Here is a 23,903-nt window from a genome sequence, read left to right as displayed (position 1 = left end):
ACTGGCAGCAGCTCTTCAGGGTCTTTCACATCCCACACCACCTGATACTGTTTTTAATGGATCCTTAAAACCCTGTTCATCAAAAATTATTTGTATCCCTTTAGATACTCTGGTGCTATTCACCAGCAATCAGGAAGAAAATAGAGGAACCAAATGTGGAACAATTATCAGTCTCTTTAAAAAACAGATGTTGTAAAAATGAGGGTATGTTCATGCAAGCATTTCTGATTTCTTCCCTTGCCAGCACATTTGCAGGTCATGCACATAAAGATGAGCACTAGAATTCATTACTAGTGAGTGCCCAATCAGCTGCCCCAGGTTATACCTTATAAAGCAGGAACATTCTAACCTAGTCAATTTTACCCTTGGAGTGAAAACACGGACTGAAGGAAAAATTTCCCATTAGGAGTGACATTGATTAGACCCAAAGGCTGCTTCCCAGGAACTGGTTGAAGGAGATTTTTCAGGAATATTACAATGCTGTTTTTCAGTCAAAATACAGCTGTACCAGCCCTTTCCTGACTTCTGAGGATGAAAGTCCTCAGGAGGCCAGGAAGGGGCCACGCCTGTGTAAGTGGCCCGGTTGTCAGCAGGGAGGCCTGGATGCTGGTCTCCTGGCGCTGCCGCAGCAGCGCCACCCAGGGACGCCAGCTGGGCCTTCCGACAGCATCCCACCAGCGCAAAGGCCTGCGTCGGCGTTCTGAGGGGCATTCCAGTGTCCTCAGGGGTGTTCCTGAAGTGTGCCGGGGGAGGAGCTGCCTTTAGCTCTTGCCTTTAGCAAGGCCAACTTCAATGCATATTCTACAACGAGCATCTACTTCACTGTGTATTTTTTTAAAAAAACTCACCATGTTTCGAATTCTCATGGCACATACTTCAACAAAAGACTGTCTCTGAAAAGGGAGAGAGAAGAACTGAAAAATTTAGAGTGCTTCTCCTGTTTGCAACATTCACTACATGAAGACAACAAAACAAATCTAACTAAACAGGTTAAGTCAAAATTCCAAACCAAAGGCCACAGGAAATATTTTTTGGACTGACCTGAGAATGTGTTGCACGGATCCTAGTCATCACCCCACAGTCTTCTGTACAGCAGAGGGTACTGTTGTGTTCCCTTTGCTCCTTTTCCTTGTTGTGTACCGTGTGTACTTTGTGTGAGTGAAAGAAGGGTGACCTGGAGGCATATGGGCATTGCCATGTGTTCAGGTGGGCTGTTTCAATATATGGCTGACATGGGGGTATTGTCAGAATGGTTCTTTGTGATTGGTGGGTGTGGGCAGAGTTGTTACAGACTCCAGTGTAGTTGCTACGGTCACCGATATGGCAAGAAGAAGAAGAAGAAGAAGAAGAAGAAGAAGAAGAAGAAGAAGAAGAAGAAGAAGAAGAAGAAGAAGAAGAAGAAGAAGAAGAAGAAGAAGAAGAAGAAGAAGAAGAAGAAGAAGAAGCAGCAGCAGCAGCAGCAGCAGCAGAAAAGTTGGTTTTTATATGCCGACTTTTTCTACCACTTAAGGGAGACTCAGAGCAGCTTACAATCACCGTCCCTTCCCCTCCCCACAACAGACACCCTGTGAGGTAGGTGGGGCTGTGACTAGCCCAAGGTCACCCAGCTGGCTTCATGTATAGGAGTGGGGAAACAAATCCAGTTCACATGATTAGCCTCCGCCACTCATGTGGAGGACTGGGGAATCAAACCTGGTTCTCCAGATCAGAGTCCACCGCTCCAAACCACATCGCATAACCACTACACCATGCTGGGGACAGCTGGTCTCTTGACTCAAAAAAGCATGGAGGATGTTTCTCAGCTCCCTGGGGTCGGGTCATTTTTGTAAATACCTTTTGTTCTGCTGAGAGAGCAGCTGACTAGCTATACCAGTGCCATGCTGGCACTGATGGTATGTCAGAATCCAGATTTTAGGTTAACTCTGCCTGTTAGCTAAAAGCCCAGACAGGTGGTTCTAAAACACTACTCAATACAGAATATTACAAATTATTATTTCTAGAAAGAAAAGGAACATTATATCCATATCTGCAATCTTCTTCTTTTCAAAGGTCAGTATGACCCACACCCAAGAGAGTATCTTTTCATTGCACTTACTTGAATGACTTCATAAAGGTGCGTAGTTACAGACCCAAACAGCCTAGGGAAGTCTTTTGCATTTTCAAAGCCTACCAACTCTAGAACAATTCTATTCCTAGAGTCACTTTTTTTGTTTGGAACCTGAAAATGGAAACACAGGGCAAACACATTTATTGGAGCAGCAATTTTGTTCAACAGCATTCACCCATAGATATCATAGAATTATAGAGTTGAAGGGACCACCAGGGTCATCTAGTCCAACCCCCTGCACAATGCAGGAAATTCACAACTACCTACCCCCACACACCCAGTGACCCCTACTCCATGCCCAGAAGATGGCCAAGAAACCCTCCCTGTCATGATCCGCCCAAGGTCATAGAATCAGCATTGCTGACAGATGGCCATCTAGCCTCTGCTTAAAAACCTCCAGGGAAGAAGAGCTTACCACCTCCCGAGGAAGCCTGTTCCACTGAGGAACCGCTCTGTTAGAAAATTCTTCCTGATGTTTAGACGGAAACGCTTTTGATTTAATTTCAGCCCATTGGTTCTGGTCCGACCTTCTGGGGCAACAGAAAACAACTCGGCACCCTCCTCTATGACAGCCCTTCAAGTACTTGAAGATGGCTATCATGTCCCCTCACAGGAGGTTATTGTGCACAGGGCTTGCACAATAAGGCAAACCTAGGCAGTTGTGTAAGGTGCCAGGGCTGGGGGCAAAAACAGCAAAAACAGGTAGAGGGTGACAGGCGGCCCCAGGTGTAGTGCAGGGCAATGAGGGAACCTAAGCAGTATTCCCCCAATCCTTGGCTACTATGTCTACTCAGAAGTCCCAGTATGTTCAGTGGAATTTACTCCCATGCTTAGAAGAAAAAGAGTTGGTTTTTATATGCTGACTTTCTCTACCTTTTAAGGAGAATCAAACCGGCTTACAATCTTCTTTCCTTCCTCTCCCCACAACAGACACCTTGTGAGGTAGGTGGGGCTGAGAGAGTTCGGAGAGAACTGCGACTGGCCCAGGGTCACCCAGCAGGCTTCGTGTGGAGGAGTGGGGAAACCAACCCGGTTCACCAGATTAGAGTCCGCTGCTCATGTGGAAGAGTGGGGAATCAAACCCGGTTCTCCAGATTAGAGTCCACCGATCTTAACAACTACACCACGCTGGCTCTTAGGAGCGTAGCCCTTGGACTAAGCCAGTTAATGTTTCATATTTATTGAAGAGCGGGAAGCGCCCAAATCATAGTTCACCTAGTGCGGGAAAAACTCTTGGGCCAGCTTCAATTGTCCGTCAGTAATACCATCAAAATAATAGACACCACAATGGTGAAATTGCCCCAATATTGGCTAAAAAAGTATGGGCTGGATCCGGCCAGCTTTTCTGATGATGAAAAAGCAAGGAAGGAAACCCATTTGTCCCCCAAAAAGGGCTAGGCTGGGGATCATAGAACTTGCATAGACAACAGCCATGTGGGACAAGGCAATTAAGTGAAACTGAGTGAAAAATCTAGCCAGATCCAATTCTGTGTTCATTTCTCCCACCACCTTTCACTTCATAATAATCCTGCATCTTCTAGTGGATTTTCAGTGGCTCAGTGGGTGAGCATTCACTACCTATGCAGCTTTTCTGCCTCCCACGCCCTTCTAATACCTGTTCAAACATAGCAAGCAGCAACTAGCAAGGTCCTCAGGCAGGTGACAGTTAATGTACAGTTTTTAGACAATTGTAAGAATCATGATATAAGAAAATCTTATTGATACCTTCACGGAAAAATATCTCACGTCTCCAAAATTAATTGCAATGTTCTTCTTGCTGCTTTTAAAGTTTGCTCTATAAACCTGAGGATTTGTGCATTTCATTATTTTGTCAATACTAATGCGAACCAGTAAGCTGGTATCTCGCTTCACGTTGACTGAAAAAGAACGTGTTAAGATAACATAAACCTGTCAAGTGAGCAGGCGATAAAATAAAGAAGCACAATGAACATGGCTGGCGTAACCCTTTTATAAACATTGTGAGCATCTGAGGCCACATGGGTGGCAACCCAACAAGGCCCTTTTCAGTTGCAGCACCAACATTTTGGAACTTCCTCCCCAGGAAGGTTTGTCTGTGGCCATTTATGCTTGGTAATTAGCAGCGTGTTCCAGGCTGAATTGCCCTGCAGCTTTTTTTGAGTTTTTCACGCCGAACTGTCATTTAGGAAATGACTGCGAAGCCGGCGCATACCTGCTTCACATATCTTAAGAGCCCCTTTAACCCGACCTTTTGTGTTTGCTCCGCCCCCACAGCGAAGAATCCCCTCAAGGAAGCATGCAAAATGACCGCCAAGCAAACGGCGGTTGGCTAATGGAAGGAACAAAAGAGCAGGCGAGAGGGTGGGGTGGTAGAATTTCTCCTTTTGCGTCAGGACCGTGAATAGGCATTTTTAAGGTTGCATTTAAAAACAGAGCTTTGAGCGAGCATCAAAATCGACCCTGCATAAATGGCCTGTCTGTCATTGACTTTAGCCAGCAAGTGAAGACATTTCTGTTTCATTTGGTGTACTCCCAGTACACTCTTATTGCCCACCCCCCTGGTTGTGTTGTGTTTGTATGTCTATATTTTTTCTGTATTCTTAAATATTTTATGTATACATTTTAAACGTTTAACTATTTTAAATTTAATGTTTTGATGTTTGTCACCTTGGGTTTGGAGACCCTATTTGGGTGGAAAGGCAGCATAGAAACATTTTAAATAATAACAATAACAACAATAATAATGCAAATCTGTAAGTTGGTATCTTGCTTAACGTTGACTGGAAAAGAACCTTATGTTAACATTGCATAAACCTTTCAAGTGAGCAGGCTAAAAAAAATAAAGAAGCATGATGAATATGAAGTACCCTGTTATAAAATTTTTGAGCGACATGTTGTAAAATCTAATTGGCATCCTGTAGGGACAAACCTCTTTTATACCAAGTGGAATAATAACTGGCTAGCTATCTTGTATGTGGCCCCTCTGTGACACTGGTTTCTGGAGAGCTGACTCAACTAAGTGTGGCCTAGAAGAACAGGAAACTGAACGTGTGTGAACCTCAAGCCCTATGCTTGAGCTAAGTTGTTCTGCTGTTCATTTTATCCTCTTGTGAGTTTCCACTCCTTCAAACAGTGGGGAGAACCCACATAGTACATTCTAACCCCTCAAAGATTGGGGAGTCCAGAGAGAAGCGGACCAATTTCATGGTCATGCCTTGACTTTGGGACATGGTTTGGTCGGCTGGGCTAATCGTTTATCCTTTGTATCACTATTTTGCTTTCCCCAATATAGACGTTAAAACTCCAAGTTATTATCCTCTTTTCCACATAGAAGACTTGTTTTGATATCACAGTTCCACCTTGTATGGGGGGGGGGGAGGAATGGATCACTCACTATGATCCAGTCTTTTTTGTTCATCCTTGCTCTGAAAGATACCTGGACTGGGTTGTTACATCTTCCAGTGTTCAAAATCACTAAAAGATAGTTCCTCATTCAAGTTCCAGGTATACAATATGTAGTTTATATCATTGTCTACAGTTTATGTACACAAGTACTGCAAATAAATCCACAGACGTTACTCATTTTTTACTCCCTCTGTGTACTTAGGTTAGTCACCTATGGAAGGTAAAGAAAAACTGAAGCAACTTGATTCACTAAACTATAGTTTTCCAGAACAGCGGCTTCTTGTGTTCAACTTTGCAGGCTGGTAAACCGGCTTTAGTTGTGTCGGTCTGCAATAGAAAAGCTAGATTTGAATCCAGCAGCACCTTAGAGATCAATCCAATTTTCAGGGTATAAGCTTCCGAGAGTCAAAGCTAAGGTGCAACTGGACTCGAATCTGGTTTTAGCCATTGTCTGTTGGCATTATGGTTTGGGTATATTTTTGAAAATGATCAGAATTTAATTCTCAGAGAGCACAGCTGTTAGTACACTTGAAGAACTAGGGAAAAGGATACATTTGGTAGTAAAATCTTTCAACTGCTTCACACTAACAGCCAGCAAGCCAACCTATTAGAACATAAAACATCAAATTATAAGTCAATTATTTTTCTTACAATTATGTTGGAGTCGTCATTGCTTATTAAAACCACACTGTAGTTATGTATGAGATTTATGTTATGCAAGATCATTTATCAACTCGTTTTTGTGAAAATAAATAGTTCTATTATAGTTTATGCGGTTGCTATTTGCTTAAAAAGCCAAGCAAAGTAAACCAGGTTCACAAAAGTAACAGAGGTTATTGAGAAAGTAATTTCATTTGTATCCATACCCACCTTCTTTTATGACAATACATATCTCATTGCTTTGTTTTATTAAAGTACAAGCGGATCTATATATTTATTGATCATTTTAAATGTAGTGTTTGAGGCAGGGTGAATACAAATCAATAATTTTTTTAACATTAAAAAACGGATTTAAAAAATTTTAATCAGATTTTTAAAAATAAGAAGAGCTGGTTTTTATACCCCAATTTTCTCTACCTTTAAGGAGTCTCAAATCGGCTTATAATCACTTTCCCTGCCCCTCCCAACAACAGACACCTTGTGAGGTAGGTGGGGCTGAGAGAGTTTGGAGAGAACCGTGACTGCCCCTCCCAACAACAGACACCTTGTGAGGTAGGTGGGGCTGAGAGAGTTTGGAGAGAACCGTGACTAGCCCAACGTCACTCAGCAGGCTTCATGTGTAGGAGTGGGGAAACCAACCCAGTTCCCCAGATTAGAGTCCGCCACGCATGTGGAAGAGTGGGGAAACCAACGCGGTTCTCCATATTAGAGTCTACTGCTCTTAACCACTACACCACACTGGCTCTTTAAGATACTTTTTGAGGAAAAATCTATCTAGTTTTCTGTTTAAGATACATTATAATTCAGAGGTTATTCATCATGAAATAAGGATTCGTTTTTAATTATGTAGCATGAGGCTATATATTCATGCAATGCCTATTATATTGGGTGCTGTGGAACACAGGCAGGATGCTGTCTTGTTTGTGGGCTGTTTGTGGAAACGACTCACTCTGGTCATCCTCAGAGTCTCTGTTTTGGTTGCCCCGCCATCTGCAAGAAGACAGGTGGCAACCCAATAAAGGGCCTTCTCCATTGTGGCCCCAAAACTTTGGAACTCTGTCCCTAGGGAGATTCCACCTGTCTCCCTCTATTGGTGTCTTTCGCCAGAAGGTGAAGTCTTTTTGTTTCATAATAACAATGGTTATTGGCCCTCCTTCTCGTATTTTATAATTTTAACTGTATTTTAAATAGTTTGTATGTTTTCTATGTTCGCTACCTTGTGGACTCTGATTGGTGGAAAGACGACATTAAAATGTTTTAAATACAATAAATATGGGGCCGGAGAAATTGAAGACTCTGGCTATGTTATTCTTAGATGTAATTATTATAAGGACATTAGACAAAAGTTGATTCATCACTGGTGAACCTAAGGGAGTCTTATTCAGAAGAAGAGGGAATGAAATTTCTGCTGCGGGAAAAGGACACCTTTAGTCTTTCCCAAGTTGCTAAATTTTGCTCAGTGGCTATTAAGGTCCGTTTGAGAGAGACCACTAATAGGAATGTCAATATTGGTTACAACGAACTTTTAGGTAAATTTTAGTATAATATATTTATTGCAACTATTTTAGCATTTTAATGTATTTATGTTAAGCTATGGAGATACTTTAGATCTGATACCTACCCTTTTAAAATTATTTTTAAGATTGTAGCTGTATACTATGTTCTGGCAAAAGCTGTAAATAATAATAATAAATAAATAAAATATAAATAAATTTGGGGGTAGGATAGGCAAATTTATAGAATTTTAACAGTATCTTACTATGATTTTAGTTAAAAGTTTCTAAGAAACTTAAGAGATTCAAGCAAAAGAAATAAAGATGTCTCTGGGACAAACACATCCCCCTTCATTAGTCAATGAAATTTATTTGTAAATCCACAGTATCGTTTTTACAAGTAAAGTAGCAAATGGAATCAATCTTAAAGAATATTGATTAATTGCACACAACAGTCTCTGATAACAATGTAGCACTACTGATCAGTTTGCAATCATAAAAGTTTAAAACAGGGCCCATGGCAGAGAGGCCCCTGCGGGGGGGTACAGTCTGGCTTGGTCTGGACTCCCCCTCACAAGCACCTTCCTTTCCGTTGGTTTAGTGAAGCCCGCGTGGGGCACTGTCAGCCAGCGGGACGGAGCAGGGCCCCTTCCTCTCGCCCAGAGAAGGGCGGGGTTTCTTTTCTGTTATTTATAACTCCATTCGGGCTCATAGAGCAAATGCCACTTTCCCACATTAACTTGACAAGGACATGACCAGATGGACAAACCCTGACTTTTTATTAAGTAAAAAATATTTTAAAAGTTAAAAAAACCAATAAAATTTTAAACTAAATATATATATATATTATACATACCACATCACCACAAGGAACTAAACTATGGACATCAGCGACCAGTTCAGATCCTGAACCTTCAGTGCTCTTCTGACTTTTCAACAACAGCTATAAAACAAATGGGAAATGCAATTCTGCAGTTAACTACAAAGTATATACATTGTAATTTATAACTTAATAGTTGATGAAGAGCAAAATGGGGGCCAAAGAATAATTACAAAAACACTAATTCCCTTAATATTGTCGAAGGCTTTCACGGTCAGAGTTCATTGGTTCTTGTAGGTTATCTGGGCTGTGTGACCGTGGTCTTGGTATTTTCTTTCCTGACGTTTCGCCAGCAGCTGTGGCAGGCATCTTCAGAGGAGTAACACTGAAGGACAGTGTCTCTCAGTGTCAAGTGTGTAGGAAGAGTAATATACAGTCAGAAAGGGGATGGGTTTGAGCTGAATCATTGTCCTGCAAAAAGTATCAAAGGTAATGTGCTAATCATTGTCCTGTAAGTATCAAGATAATGTGCTAATGAGGGTGTGGTATGTTAATATGGAACCATTGTATCCTGAAGTGATCTGTTAATATGTGAAATCCAAAACTAATCTGCATAGCTATTGTGGACTGTAGTCTTTGTTAGTCTGGAGGTTTTCAGGACAGGAAGCCAAGCCTTATTCATTCTTAAACTCTCTTCTTTTCTGTTAAAGTTGTGCTGATGTTTATGAATTTCAATGGCTTCTCTGTGCAATCTGACAAAATTGTTGGTAGAATTGTCCAGTCTTTCAGTGTCTTGGAATAAGACCCTGTGTCCTATTTGTGTCAGTCCATGTTCAGCCACTGCTGATTTCTCAGGTTGGCCAAGTCTGCAGTATCTTTCATGTTCTTTTATCCTTGTTTGTATGCTGCGTTTTGTGGTCCCGATGTAAACTTGTCCACAACTGCAAGGTATACGATATACTCCTGCAGAGGTGAGGGGGTCTCTTTTGTCTTTTGCTGATCGTAGCATCTGTTGTATTTAACTTCAAGAATTATAGAATTTTACCACACTAGTATCCCATTGGGAACCTGTTGACAGTGCTGCTGCAGAATGTTGAATTGAAATGGACTTGTATATGTAATTGACTTATTACAAAATGAATTAAGTATGCTTTTCTATGTATTTATTATTAGTGGCTAAATCAGTATGATACCATTTTAAATAATATATTTATATGTAGGATGCAATGTGGGGCTGAAGAAACGAATGTGAAACGGCCGTCCCCTAGCTTTTGGATTTATACCTACTATTGGATATCCTGCTGAACTGATTAATTTTGAAACTCAGAAGAGGACTTTTTGCCTCCAGATATACACCAATAGACTGTTTCATGCTTACTTGTACATTTGTATATAACCAATCACTTAGTTGCTAAGCTTTCATGTTGTACACTTGTTTTGTTCTTTCCATCTTCATTACTCATTATAGACGTGTTTTTTTGCAACCTGTTTATGTGCATTTGTGTACCACTTTCCCGTGCTAAGTACCTGGAGGTTGGCAACCCTAAGTTTAAACCACCTGTCTGCCAGAGAGACTGCTTAAATTGATTTGTCTGAGCCGCACATGTCCGTCCAGTACAAGCTAACCTACACCTCAAACATGCCAGAAGAACAGTTTGACATTGCCTCCTTAAAGGACGTAAACTGCATTTAAAGGGCAGCAGTAGCTTTGGAGTTTCATCCTTGACAGGAGAGATGCAGCCAAGGAAGAGTGCCACTCATCAGGCTTCATCTTAATGACTCTTCTGTTTCAGCAGGGACAGAAAGCATACCTTAGTAACAAGCTGCAAATATGTTTTCCACATTTAATTAGAAAATCTGATTTGTCTGGAGCCACAGATCAGGTTCGAGCAGAGGAGGCCCCTGCAGCATTGCCTTACAGAGCGGCAAGGGGGCCTTGTTCTGGCTTGCTCCCCAGGCCACTTTAACTCCCCAGACTCCAACATCCCAGGCTCACACCTGGATGCCAGCCTCCAGGTGGGATAGGGTTGCCAGGTCCCTCTTTGCCACCGTCAGGAGGTTTTTGGGGTGGAGCCTGAGGAGGGTGGGGTTTGGGGAGGGACTTCAATGCCATAGAGGCCAATTGCCAAAGCAGCCATTTTCTCCAAGGGAACTGATCTCTATCGGCTGGAGATCAGTTGTAACAGCGGGAGATCTCCAGCTACTACCTTAGGGTTGCCAGGTACCTCTTCACCACTGGCAGGAGGTTTTTGGGGCGGAGCATGAGGTGGGCAGGGTTTGGGGGATGGGAGGGACTTCAATGCCATAGAGTCCAATTGCCAAAGCAGCCAGGTGAACTGATCTCTATCGGCTGGAGATCAGTTGTAACAGCAGATCTCCAGCTACTACCTGGAGGTTACAACAAAGAAGTGACACCTTTGTCCTGGTACCTGGAGGATTTGGAAATCAGTACAGAAATAGGCATAAATAGTGTAATACAAAATCTATTGAAAGACAGTTAAACATACAAGCAAAGTGTAGATACAAAAATCATCCAATCCTAATTACATATATACAAAAAATTCTCAAAAATTCTTGGGTGAATTTTTAAATTTCTGTCTTCACCATGGTGGACATACATGGACCATGGTGAAGACAGAAATTTAAAAATTCACACAAGACCTATGAGAATCTTTTGTAAATATGTAATTAGGATTGGATGAATTTGGTATTTACACTTAGTTTTAGGGTTGCCAGGTCCCTTTATCAAGCAAATGTGTTATGGTTTGGTAAACGAACACTTACATCCTGTTACACACATGCTTTGTTTCTGCCATGTATTAACTGTCATATTGAGGATATGTCATATTGAGGATGGTGCCGAGTTGTTTTCTGTTGCCCAAGAAGGTCGGACCAGAACCAACGGGTTGAAATGAAATCAAAAGAGTTTCCGTCTAGACATTAGGAAGAATTTTCTAACAGGGCGGTTCCTCAGTGGAAGAGGCTTCCCCGGGAGGTGGTAAGCTCTCCTTCCCTGGAGGTTTTTAAGCAGAGGTTAGATGGCCATCTGTCAGCAATGCTGATTCTGTGACCTTAGGCAGATGATGAGAGGGAGGGCATCTTGGCCATCTTATGGTCACTAGGGGTGTGTGGGGGAGATAATTGTGAATTTCCTGCATTGTGCAGGGGGTTGGACTAGATGGCCTTGGTGGTCCCTTCCAACTCTATGATTCTATGATTCTAACTTCTGTGCATATTTACCAGACCTGGCTATAGGGTTGCCAGGTCCCTCTTCGCCCCCGGCAGGAGGTTTTAGGGGCGGAGCCTGAGGAGGGTGGGGTTTGGGAGGGGAGGGACTGCAATGCCCTAGAGTCCAATGGCCATAGCGGCCCATTTTCTCCAGGGGGACGGATCCCTGTCACCTGGAGATCAGTTGTAATAAGCAGATCTCCAGCTAGTACCTGGAGGTTAGGAAAAAAAACTGCACAGGAGTCTCCAAGGACAAAAGTATCAAAATGCTTATTGGTATTTAAACATATGACATCTACAGGACACAGCGGGATACATAAAAAGGCATCTTTTGGGGAACGTTGTACCATTCATGGACTTGTCGGAGATCAATTGATATATACCCCGAAGATTTCAACACCAATTTCAATTGCATAGAGACTGCATCAAACTCACACGTGTATATAGTACATACTCTCTAAAATTTATGTTTATGCGCCCCACTGGGTTCTGTAGATGTTATATGTTTAAACACCGTTTTGATAAAATATTGTCGGAGAAAATACCAACTCCATTTTGATACTTTTGTACTTGGGGACTCCCGTGCAATTCCCCCCCCCCCTAACCTCCGGTACTAGCACGGCGGTGCCTTCCTTTCGGAGTGCAACAGCCCCTGGAGGTCGGCCCCCCTCCTTTGCTGGTAGGCTTGCCCGCCTTTCAACCGGTTTTGCGCCTCGCTCGTGGTGCCTGTTTGTGTCCCACCGGGAGGTTGGCAACCCGCCGGCCGTACCCTGAGGAGGGAGCGGGCCCTCTCCGCCTTGGGCCTGTCGGCGCCGCCGCCGCCCTTGCCGCCCTTGCCGGTCCCGGCGAGGCCCAGCAGCGTGGAGACGGAGAGGCGCGAGAAGGCCGAGGCGGTGGACGAGTCCAGCTCCGAGCTGAAGTCCGACGAGAGGCTGGAGGTGCTCTGGGACGGGGCGGCGGCGGCGGGGCGGCCGCCGATGGCCCGCGAGAGGGAGTCCCGCCAGCTGCCCCGCCGCTGGGCCGACTTCTCCGGCAGGTCCAGGGCCTTGTGGGGCCCCGGGTCCGGCATGGCGGCGGCGCCTTAAGGCCTGCGCTTCTGCTGCTGAGGGAAGGGACGGCGGCGAGAGGCCTCTTCCATCGCCAGCAACGACGCCCTCAGCCCTCGGCGGGCGGGCGGGCGACAAGGGGGCGGCCTCGGCCTCTCCTGAGGGGAGAGGAGGAAGGAGGCCGCCGCCTGCTCGCCTCTCCTGGGCCCCGGGCGTCACAATCCGCTGCCCGGGGAGACGGGGCCGCCCCGCCGCTCCTCGCTGAGGGGGCAGCCGCCGGCCTGGTCTCTTGTTTGGACCGCGCTCATCCGCCCGCCCGGCCGCCCGTCGAGGCCGGTTTCCCGCCTCTCCCCCCTTTCCTTCTCGCCTCCTTCCCCGGGAGCTCGATGGAGGAGTCAGCTGGGAAGGCCTGAAGGAGGGAGTGGACGTATTCATGGAGGAGGAGGGGGGGTATTCATGGCTACCAGTGAAAACGGATACTAGTCGTGTGTTAGTCGAAAAGGGCAAGAGTCCAGTGGCACCTTAAAGACTAACAAGAATATTTTCTGGTAGGAGATGAGCTTTGGTGAGCCTTTAGTCTGTCTGCAGTAGTAGAAAAGGGCAAGAGTCCAGTGGCACCTTAAAGACTAACAAGAATATTTTCTGGTAGGAGATGAGCTTTGGTGAGCCTTTAGTCTGTCTGCAGTAGTAGAAAAGGGCAAGAGTCCAGTGGCACCTTAAAGACTAACAAGAATATTTTCTGGTAGGGGATGAGCTTTGGTGAGCCTTTAGTCTGTCTGCAGTAGTAGAAAAGGGCAAGAGTCCAGTGGCACCTTAAAGACTAACAAGAATATTTTCTGGTAGGAGATGAGCTTTGGTGAGCCTTTAGTCTGTCTGCAGTAGTAGAAAAGGGCAAGAGTCCAGTGGCACCTTAAAGACTAACAAGAATATTTTCTGGTAGGGGATGAGCTTTGGTGAGCCTTTAGTCTGTCTGCAGTAGTAGAAAAGGGCAAGAGTCCAGTAGCCCCTTAAAGACTAACACGAATATTTTCTGGTAGGGGATGAGCTTTCGTGAGCCACATGCTGGCCAGAATTATACAAGGAATAGAGAATAAAACTGCTGCCATCGTGCTGCCCTTGTACAAATCTATGGTGAGACCACGCTGGGGATACTACGTGCCGTTCTGGTCGCCACACCTAAAAAAGGATATTGGAGAGCTTGAGAAGGTGCGGAAAAGAGCAACCGAAAGGATCAGGGGGCTAGAGCAACGGCCCTGTGAGGAGCCGTTACAACGCTTAGGGCTGTTTAGCTTGGAAAGAAGGCGGTTAAGAGGAAACATCATAGAGGTCTATAAAATTATGCATGGTATCAAGAAGAAGAAGAGTTGGTTTTTATATGCCGACTCTCTCTACCAAGGAAGAATCAAACCGGCTTACAATCCTTCCCTTCCTCTCCCCACAACAGACACCTTGTGAGATAGTTGGGGATGAGAGAGCTCTAAGACAGCTGTGACTAGCCCAAGGTCACCCAGCTGGCTTCATGTGGAGGAGTGGGGAAGCCAATCCGGTTCACCAGATTAGCATCCACTGCTCATGTGAGGAGTGAGGAATCAAATTCAGTTCTCCAGATTAGAGTCCACTGCTCCACGCCACTGCTCTTAACCACTACACCACACTGCTTATCAGCCTTCATTAACAGGACAAAATGAGGCAGTATGCACGTATAAGGATGCACGTATAAGACTTTGAGGTTGGATTGCTTGGAAAAAGAGGACTGAATGAGTCCCTTGGAAATACCTCCTTCATACACTGTGGCTTCAAAGAGTTGCAACAGCTCTATTATCTGGGTAGTACATTTTTATGCCGAAGCTCAGGACAGTTTTATGGGTCTTCCTCCCTTCTCCCATGTTATGCCCACAACAGTCTTGTGAGAAAAGGTTGACAGAAAAAGAAAACCCACTGAAAGATCAACGGAGAAGGGAAACCCCGCAAAGTTGTGGGCTGCAGTTGTGCGGTTGTAAAAGACCATGGCAAAGAATCTTAGGCCAAAGATGTTATTGAGGAGTACTTCAAATGCAAGAAATGAACAAATAAAATATGAGCCTGAATTAAAACAACAACAAGATTGTGAGAATAGGTTAGGCTGAGAGAGTATAACTAGCCTACAGATTCCAGATGGACTAAAGGAGAAGTACTTCAAATTGAGGAACTCACTGCCACAGAATTCAAGCATGGCCGATAGCATAGATGGCCTCCACATCCAGATGCAGTAAACCTTTCAATTCCAGGAGGCAACATTATGGTCAGCCACAGTGTGAACCAAGATGCTAGCCTATGTGGACCACTGGGCCTGATAGACAGGGAACCTTTTATGCTCCTAAGTCAACCAGCAAGCTTCCAAATCCTAGTTGGGCACTCTAAGCATTACACTGTGCACTGACATGTGTACACCATGACTCTGAACAGGAATTAATTTGAAATCTGCATGCAGTTGGCCATACATAGTCATAACAGGACAGGTAATTTGGGTCTCTGATAGCCCCAAAGAAGAATTCAGGACCAGGCAGAGAATTCAGCATCTTGAGAATCATAGCTGGGTTGGGGGAAAGCACATTTCTAGACCTTAAGACTTGGAAGATATGCTGGACAGCCTGGAGAGAAGTCTCTAAAACCAAAGGAGACTGGGGGTTTATGGTGACCCCAGTAAGAGGCTTTCAATGTAAGTTAGAAGCAGAAGTGATTTCCCATTGCCTTCCTCTGCAGAGTCTTCCTTGGTGGGTCTCCCGTCCTGTTTAGCTTCTAAGACTGACGAGATCAGGCTAGACCATGCCACCTTCCCGCCAATCTCGCTTAATTATGTATTTGTCTTTCAAAATGAGAAACTGCTGCATCCTTAGTTTGGCTTTGTATTCCTTCCCTTTTTAACCAGAGACAAGCTTCATACATTCTAAACCTGTAAATATTTACAACATATTTCTTAAAATATAGTGTATAGATCGAGTGGTCTTCCCTTCAGAAAGAAATTCCATTTTGGAGAGGATTCCTGATTTTTTCTTATGCTCAGAAAAAAGGCTACAACCAAAGAACTACAAAATTAAAAACCATGGGAAACATTTCATTAGATTAACGCAACTGGCTCACACAGGTAGGTTCAGCAAAATAGATCCCTTTTATTTCCCTTAACAATTAAAACGAGAAACTACAGCGCAACCATCTTTTTTTTTTTGTACAAAAGTAATGTTAACTGAACATACAGTGCTCAGAAATACCACAGAAGACAATATGATTACATCTTGTAACGGTGGTTTGCCTAATCCTCTCCAAATTCCCTGCAAAGATATATTCTTTCTTTGAACCCTAGCATTAGGATTATTGTTACAGAGAAGCAGAAACTATAATCGTGAAGCTGCCTAGTCCTGAGAATTACGACTGATTGTCTGAGCATATCCACGCTGCAGGAACCCACTGAGGTTCGTCTTGTGCTCGACGGACGACAGACAGCAGCTGCATGCACGCCTCCTCTAAGTTATCATTCACAATCACCTGGTCAAAGAACTGCCCAAACTGAGCCTCCATTTTCTTAGCTGACTCTTCCATTTCCTGCAGATCTTCTTCCTGAATGTAGAGAATAGCACAATAAGAAGCTGAAGGCATCTACCGACGTCCTCATTTTTTACCTAATTTTTTATCCCACTGCTCTTCCAGTAGTTTTGGCTGGTATTTCCGGGTCTCCTCTCCCGATTTATGTTATGATTGGGGGTTCCTGAACTAGGATTGCCAGTCTCCAGGTACTAGTATGAAAGAATCACCAGTACTGTATTACAAGATGCCACAAATACACAGTACTCGCTCAGTTATAGAAATTTCTTATGCATTTATGAACATAGTAATGTGTAGTGCAAAAATTATATATAAATGTGAATAGTTAATTCCTATAAGCCTAAACATACATACACAGACAAATATATACAAATCTGCTTATCCCAAACTCGGGAAATATTTACAGCAAAGACAATGCTTAATGAATAGCAGAGGGAGATGTTGCAAAGAATCTTAAAGTCTCTCAAATAGCTGTAGAGCTTCCATGCTCAAAGTTCCTGGCAATGGATATGGTGAGTTGCACAGGAGTCGCACAAGAAGTGCACGGAAACACCTCCCGGTTCTATAGCATTTTCACCAATAAAATTGGCTTCATCAGCCTTCTCACAGAACTTGTTAGTTACAGAAAATTTGAACAGCGTTGCGAAAGACTGCCCTGGAGACAAAGGCTATTCACCACCACTCCTTGGTTTCTCCCCAGCTTTCTGCTTGGGTGCAGACCTTGTGTGAAAGTTCTCTTTGCAACTTGGCAAGATATTAGAGATAACTGGCTCACAGTTCTGTTCACACTGGTAAGTTAGCACTCGCTTATTGGAAATTGCTTTTTCTTTAAGTCATTGGCTGCTGTTGCTGCAGGATGGTTAATAAGAAAAGTTGTGCAAGATTAGAAGCCGGTTGGAAAGGAAGTTCTGGGTTATAGTGTGGACCAAAAGAAGAAGAGTTGGTTTTTATACCCCGCTTTACCAAAGAGAGTCTCAAAGCTGTGACTAGCTCAAGGTCACCCAGCCAGGTGCATGTGGAAGAGTGGGAAATCAAACCTAGTTCTCCAGATTAGAGTCCAGCGCTCACGTGGAGGAACAGAATGTTCTGAAGATTAATATAAGGTGACATTGCAGCCGACTTACAGCGACCCCGTAGGGTTTTCAAGGCAAAAGATGTTCAGAGGTGGTTTGTCATTGCCTGCCTCTGCATAGCAAACCCTGGACTTCCATGGTGGCCTGCCAATCAAGTAATAACCAGGGCCAACCTTGCTTAGCTTCCGAAATCTGACAAAATCATATTACCCTGGGTCATCCAGGTCAGGGCATACAAGTTGATACAATACATTTTTAAAAATTGAACAACCACATGCTGGCTGTGGCCACAGTAATGCCACACAAGTCCGATAACCCTTTTGATGCTCACCTTAAACTTCATATTCACATAATAGTCTGTGATAATCCTGGCATTTTTCCGAGATTGCTTCATGCAACTCACACTTGATGGCTTAATAAATATAATGTAGGGTTTCAGTTCATGAGTGCGAGCCAGTTGAATATTCTACAAGACCACAAAACAAATAAAGCAATTTAAACTCACTATATTGAATTAACAACACTCTTATCCAGTCCCAGTGTTATTCCTATTACAAACAAGCCATGGTTTATTTTTAAGAGGCAACAACAGCAATGGAGACCAGCTAGATTCAAGTCCAGGAGCCCCTTAGAGATCAACAAGAATTCCTGGGTTGAAGTTGTTGAAGGCCAAAGCTCTGATATCCGATGATATCTTGTCTAGCTTGGCTCTGAGCCCACAGAGTTTAGTAGAACCAAAGACAATCCTGTACAGAAGATACTTTCGCCAAAGTTCCCAATAACCCAGATATGCACTAAGTGCCATATTTAATACATTACAAATTTGTAAGATATATTCTATTAACACCTAGGTCATTTATGCAAGGGAAATTTGCATTTGGTTTGCTGCACAGTTTTCTGCTCTGAATTCTCAAACATCATATGCTTGAGGGATTCTCCCCCCACCCCCAATTCCAGGAGTACCTTCTGATTAATTAGGCATCCCCAGGGAATCACAGCTTCTGAGTCCCTCCCCCTGAAAATGCAGCCTTGTTGCACTTTACTTAGAGGGGGCGGGTCAGTTCTTAAAGGGGCTGCATGTGCTTTCGCTGGGGTATTCCTCCCCACCTTTCTTCAACAGCTCCCTGCTGGGAGCTGCCTTCCCACCTTCGCAGCCTTCTCCAGTGTCTTCCTGCACATTTCATGAAGGTTGAACTCCCTCTTTTGTGCTTTGTTTAGAGGGAAGGGGTTGGATGGGAGGGACGGACACGTGGGAGGGAGAAGCCAAAATGGGTGTGGGGACAGAAACCCGAAGTTAAGAGCTATGCATGGAAATGGGGAATTCGCGTTGCTCTTGCCTCGAAGCAGTATTTAAATTTGTCCTAAAACAGGATCCTAGAACTGTGGGGGAAGAACGAGGCCAGAGTGAAGTCACGTGTGAAGGTCAGTAAAATCATGAATAATGCAAAACGCCTCCAAGCAGTCCAGCAGGGACTGCGAAGTAAATACTCCTGCATAAATGGTCCTACTGTCTTTACGAGATATTATTCACCTATCAGCCTGGACCTATTTGTGTCATATTTGTTCCAGCTACCAATACTTGAACATTACTTGGTGTTTCACTAGCTTTCAACAGCGGGACAGCATGAATCCATGAAACTCAAGCATTCAAATTCTGCTTGTCACTCACCTGAGGCTCTAAATCTACGATACAGATCTTCCCTTCATCTTGCACTGTACGTACAGCGTCAACGCTTGTGCCATAGAGATTTCCTTTGTACTCTCCGTACTCCAGCATTCTGCAAAGAGGATCGACAGAGAGAGGAGTAAAGTGAGAGTAACATTCTACAATATTGGTATGCGCGAGGCCTGACAACCTTCCCACATTATCCCAGCTAGGTGAGAACTAACAGGTGTCGCAATCCACAGGTGATTTAATTTTGCTGTTGTTGTTTTGCTGTCAAGTTGCTGCCAACATATGGCAACCGTGTACAGTTTTCAGTGCAAGAGATGTTCAGAGGTGGTTTGCTATTGCCTCCTTCTGCATAGTGACCCTGGTATTCCTTGGTCGTCTCCCATCCAAGTACCTACCGGTACCAGGGTTGACCCTGCTTAGCTTCTGAGATCTGATGAGAGCAGGCTAGTCTGAGCTATCCAGGTCAAACTGCAATCCACAGTACAAACTAATAATTCATGATGTGCTTTAGTAGTAGTAGTAGAAGAAGAAGATGAAGAGGAGGAGAAGAGGAGGAGGAAGAGATGAAGGAGGAGGAGGTTGGTTTTTATACCCTGATTTTCTCTACCGAAAGGAGTCTCAAAGTGGCTTACAATCACCTTCCCTTCCTTTCCCCACAACAGACACCTTGGAAGATGGGACTGATAGAGGTCTGAGAGAACTATGACTACCCCAAGGTCACCCAGCAGGCTTCATGTGGAGGAGTGGGGAAACAAACCTCCGTGACATGTTTGGAAATAAGTATCAGTAAACATTAGTAGAGCACCAGTAAAAGTGTTATCATGACTCTTCTGTTAAACAGGAAATCAGCAGTACCAATCAACATCTAACTCCACTGACCCCGCAGTCCTGGTGATTGGCCACATGGATCATCTCTCCTTTTAAAAAAAAAAGGAAGATTTAAGGAAATAAGGGAAAGCAATATGAATCCAACAGCTACCTGTGACTATACACCATGTTTTCAAACGTTTCCCTTGATACATAGTGATATTCTCTACCGTTCTCTTCATAGCTCTTCTGAGCACGAGTTGTATCTGTTTAAAGGAATGTTAGCTTTACTGAAAATATTTTAATTCATCCATACATTAATATTAGGATAGAACTTTATGGTGCAAAGCATAAAAGAACATTGGATATAGTCTATGTCAAAAGACCTTGCAGGAAGCTTCTTCTTTTCTACCCCAGTCAGTTCTACATGCCACCCAAAAAGCTACTCCCAAAAGTCAGAAGACCCTCAGCAGCAGCATCGAGTTTAATGGCAAACAATAAAATTGGCAAAGCCAAGGAATGCAAAGAAGACCTTTCAGTCCCTTCTCTGTCACTGCAATCTGATTCAAGAAGTTCTGAGACACACAATAATGAACTGTAGTGGAAAGAAGGACACAAATAGAAGAAGAAGAGTTGGTTTTTATATGCCAACTTTCTCTACCACATAAGGAAGAACCAAACTGGCTTACAATCGCCTTCCCTTCCCCTCCCCACAACAGACACCCTGTGAGGTAGGTGGGGCTGAGAGAGCTATGACTAGCCCAAGGTCACCCAGCTGGCTTCATGTGTACGAGCGGGGAAACAAATCCAGTTCACCAGATTAGACTCTGAGTGGGGGATCAAACCCAGTTCTCCAAGTCAAGAGTCTACTGCTCCAAACCACCACTCTTAACCACTATGCCACGCTGGCTCTCTTCAGTGAACCCTGTAACATTATTTTTAATGACATGTTCTCTTGCTTCGTCTGTCTTGGTTTAATAAAAGCATTAATCAATCAATTAATTAATTGGATTCTCACATTATAATTTAGTCCAGTGGTTCTCAGTCTGAAACTCATGAAGATCCATTTTCACAACAATTGTGCTGTCAAGTCGCAACTGACTTAACGGCGATCCCATGAAGTCCCATCTCAAAGAGTTTTGTGTTGGGTGGGAGACTGACCTTGCCCCACTCCCAAGTTCTCTGCCATATCCAGAGAACCAACAAGAAGAAAACTGTTTATACTGGACTTTGGAGACAAATTTCCCTGGCTTCCAGGTGTCTTGAAAGGCCCACTTGACCTCTTCCCTCTCCTAAGTTCTGTGGGGGTGACGGAAAAAATCTCACCGCAAACCACAGCTATCAAAACCAAATCAAACTTTGTGGTTCTGTTACTCTCCCTCTCCTTGTGCTGCTGGGGCTAATGCTACAAAAATAAGGTGTTACATACGTGGCACTGCACTTTGAAACTGATGGGGGTTTGCACCGATAAGCCGCCGCTGTAGTTCATTCACTCCAACACCTGAAGGACCTGCGTATTGCAAGAGAAGCACAGATAGAATCATAGAGTGGGAAGGGGCCATACAGGCCATCTAGTTCAACTCCCTGCTTAAGGCAGGATCAGCCTAGAGCAGCGGTTCCCAAACTTTTTGAGAGAATACGTCACAGAGCACTAATTTTCACCCAAAACCTATATACTAAACCGAACAACAGTAGTATTTTTCTTTCCAGTCTCTTCTCAGAGCATTAGGAGATGTTTTGCGGAGCACCAAGTGGTCCATGGAGCACAGTTTGGGAACCTCTGGCCTAGAGCATCCCTGACAAGTGTTTGTCCAGCCTCTGCTTAAAGACTGCCGGTGGGGGGAGCTTGTCACCTCCCTAGGTAGCCGATTCTGCTGTTGAACAACTCTTAGGCTATTTTTGCATGGTAATTAGAGCATTCCAGGCTGAATTGCCCTGCATATTTTTTTTAAATTTTGCACACTGAACTGTCATTCCGGAAGTAACTGCGAAGCCGGCACATACCTGGTTCGCATTAGTAAAGAGCCCATTTAACGTGACCTTTGGTGTTTGCCCCGAAGAATCCCTCTCAAGGAACTATGCAAAACAACAGAGGTGCATTAGCTATACAAATGCTAATGACTATGCAACTAGGAACAAAGGAGCAGGTGTGTGTGTGGGGGGTAGAATTTCTCCTTTTGTGTTGGGACTGTGAATTGGCATTTTTAAAGTCGCATTTTAAAAAAGAGCTTTGAGCGAGCATCAAAATTGACCATGCAAAACTGGCTTTACTGTAAAAAATGTTTTTCCTAATATCCAGCCTGTACCTTTCTGATTGCAATTTAAACCCGTTATTGTGAGTCCTCTCCTCTGCTGTCAACAGAAACAGCTCCTTGCCCTCCTCTAAGTGACAGCTCTTCCAATACTTAAATAACTTCTGTGTCAACACACTGCAGACCCCTGATTCATGGTGTTACATTTGTAACACAAGACAGATAGTTATTTTCCAAGCAGGAGCCAGCAGTAAGCTTCTTGGGATATTCAGTGCTTCCCTCTCCCCCAAAGGCCTTTCTCAAAACTGCACAGACCCATACACTTGCTGAGTTGCATACGAAGCCGTGGGCAAGCCTGATGTAGTCCATGGTGCTTGCATAACACAACAACAAAACTGTGGAACGGAAATCAAATCATGCAAGCGCCACCGGGCTGAATTATCATCACAGACTACAGAACTGAGCAGAAGATACCTAAAAGGATCTCTCATCCACTTAAGGTTGCCAACCTCCAGGTGGTGGCTGGAGATCTCCGGCTATTACAACTGATCTCCAGCTGACAGAGATCAGTTCACCTGGAGAAAATGTTTGCTTTGGCAATTGGAGTCTATGGCATTGAAGTCCTCCCCTCCCCAAGCCCTGCCCTCCTCAGGCTCTGCCCCAAAAACCCCTGCCAGTGGCAAAGAGGGACCTGGCAACCCTTCATCCCCTTCATTTGGAGTAACCTGGGGAGCAGTTTCTTTCACATGCTTGACAATATTCCATGCTCACCCCAGTTCTCTTAAAGCGCTTCTACAATAGCATAATGATTTCTCTGCTGAGATTATGAGTATCTGCTTTTCTGAAGAGATTTGCTGTGACCTGTCCATTCATTCAAGGAAGTCCATACTTCCTGCTTCAGTTGGTGAAAGTTCCCCTCCCCACCAATTACCCCGGAGCGCTGCATTTCCAGACCTTCCTTTCAAAGGTCAACTTCCAAAAGCAGCATTTCTATAGAAACACACCCCATGTGTTGAAGGGCTGTGGCTCAGTGGTAGAGCATCTGCTTGGCAAGCAGAAGGTCCCAGGTTCGATCCCCGGCATCTCCAGTTAAAGGGACTAGGCAAGGAGGTGATGTGAAAGACCTCTGCCTGAGACCCTGGAGAGCCGCTGCCGGTCAGAGTAGACAATATTGACTTTGGTGGACCAAGAGTCTGATACAGTATCAGGCACAGCTTCATGTGATCATGTGTGTTCATGCCTCCCTCCCCAATCTTGAGTCATGTAGTGAGTTTAGGTTCACCACAAATGCATTTCATTCCGTCATGCCAGATTGTCCATACTATACAGTTAAAAGTCAATGTGACTTACCCACTAGCATGATTAGTCTGTTCCGATCCCCAGGGTGCCTTTGGTATCTCACCACCTCCTCATAAGGTGCCGCTACAGCCTTGTAGCAGCCGCTGGGACACCGGGCATAACATGGTAAGTGACTGTTGCGCGATTTCCTGCGACACAGGCGCATACTTCTACGAAAGCCAGCTGGGAGAGGCGGAAAGATTCTTAAAACTGGTCGTTCAACAAAACGGGTAGGCCTGCCAGATAAGTGGGCAGGGCTTGCCTGAATTTTTCTGGCACATCAAATGCTCCTTCTATTCTGCAACATTATGATGGTGCATAGTTGAATTGTGGAACTTTCTGCCCCAGGATGTAGTGATGGCTGCCAACTTGGAAGGCTTGAAGAGGGGACTAGACATGTTCATGGAGGATAGATCTATCCATGACTGCTAGGCAAAATGG

General features: G+C 44.2%; 1 protein-coding gene across 1 annotated transcript in view; it reads right to left on the bottom strand.

Annotated features, from left to right (window-relative positions):
• Nucleotides 1–16,123: 16,123 nt before the first annotated feature.
• The window catches only part of MPP4 (MAGUK p55 scaffold protein 4), a 31,670-nt gene continuing 23,890 nt past the window's right edge, over nucleotides 16,124–23,903 (bottom strand). Inside the window, exons 14-19 of the mRNA XM_056861286.1 lie at nucleotides 23,475–23,645; nucleotides 21,302–21,382; nucleotides 20,045–20,138; nucleotides 19,060–19,168; nucleotides 17,722–17,856; nucleotides 16,124–16,332 (exon numbers count right to left, since the gene is read on the bottom strand). Of these exons, the coding sequence (XP_056717264.1) occupies nucleotides 16,141–16,332; nucleotides 17,722–17,856; nucleotides 19,060–19,168; nucleotides 20,045–20,138; nucleotides 21,302–21,382; nucleotides 23,475–23,645 (782 nt within the window). The 3' untranslated portion in view covers nucleotides 16,124–16,140. The remainder of the gene's footprint in view (nucleotides 16,333–17,721; nucleotides 17,857–19,059; nucleotides 19,169–20,044; nucleotides 20,139–21,301; nucleotides 21,383–23,474; nucleotides 23,646–23,903) is intronic.

This window comes from Euleptes europaea, chromosome 15 (assembly GCF_029931775.1).
Source record: "Euleptes europaea isolate rEulEur1 chromosome 15, rEulEur1.hap1, whole genome shotgun sequence".
Classification (NCBI taxonomy): Eukaryota; Metazoa; Chordata; class Lepidosauria; order Squamata; family Sphaerodactylidae; genus Euleptes; species Euleptes europaea.
Note: the sequence above shows the minus strand (reverse complement) of the source record. Positions and strands in the feature narration are given on the sequence as shown.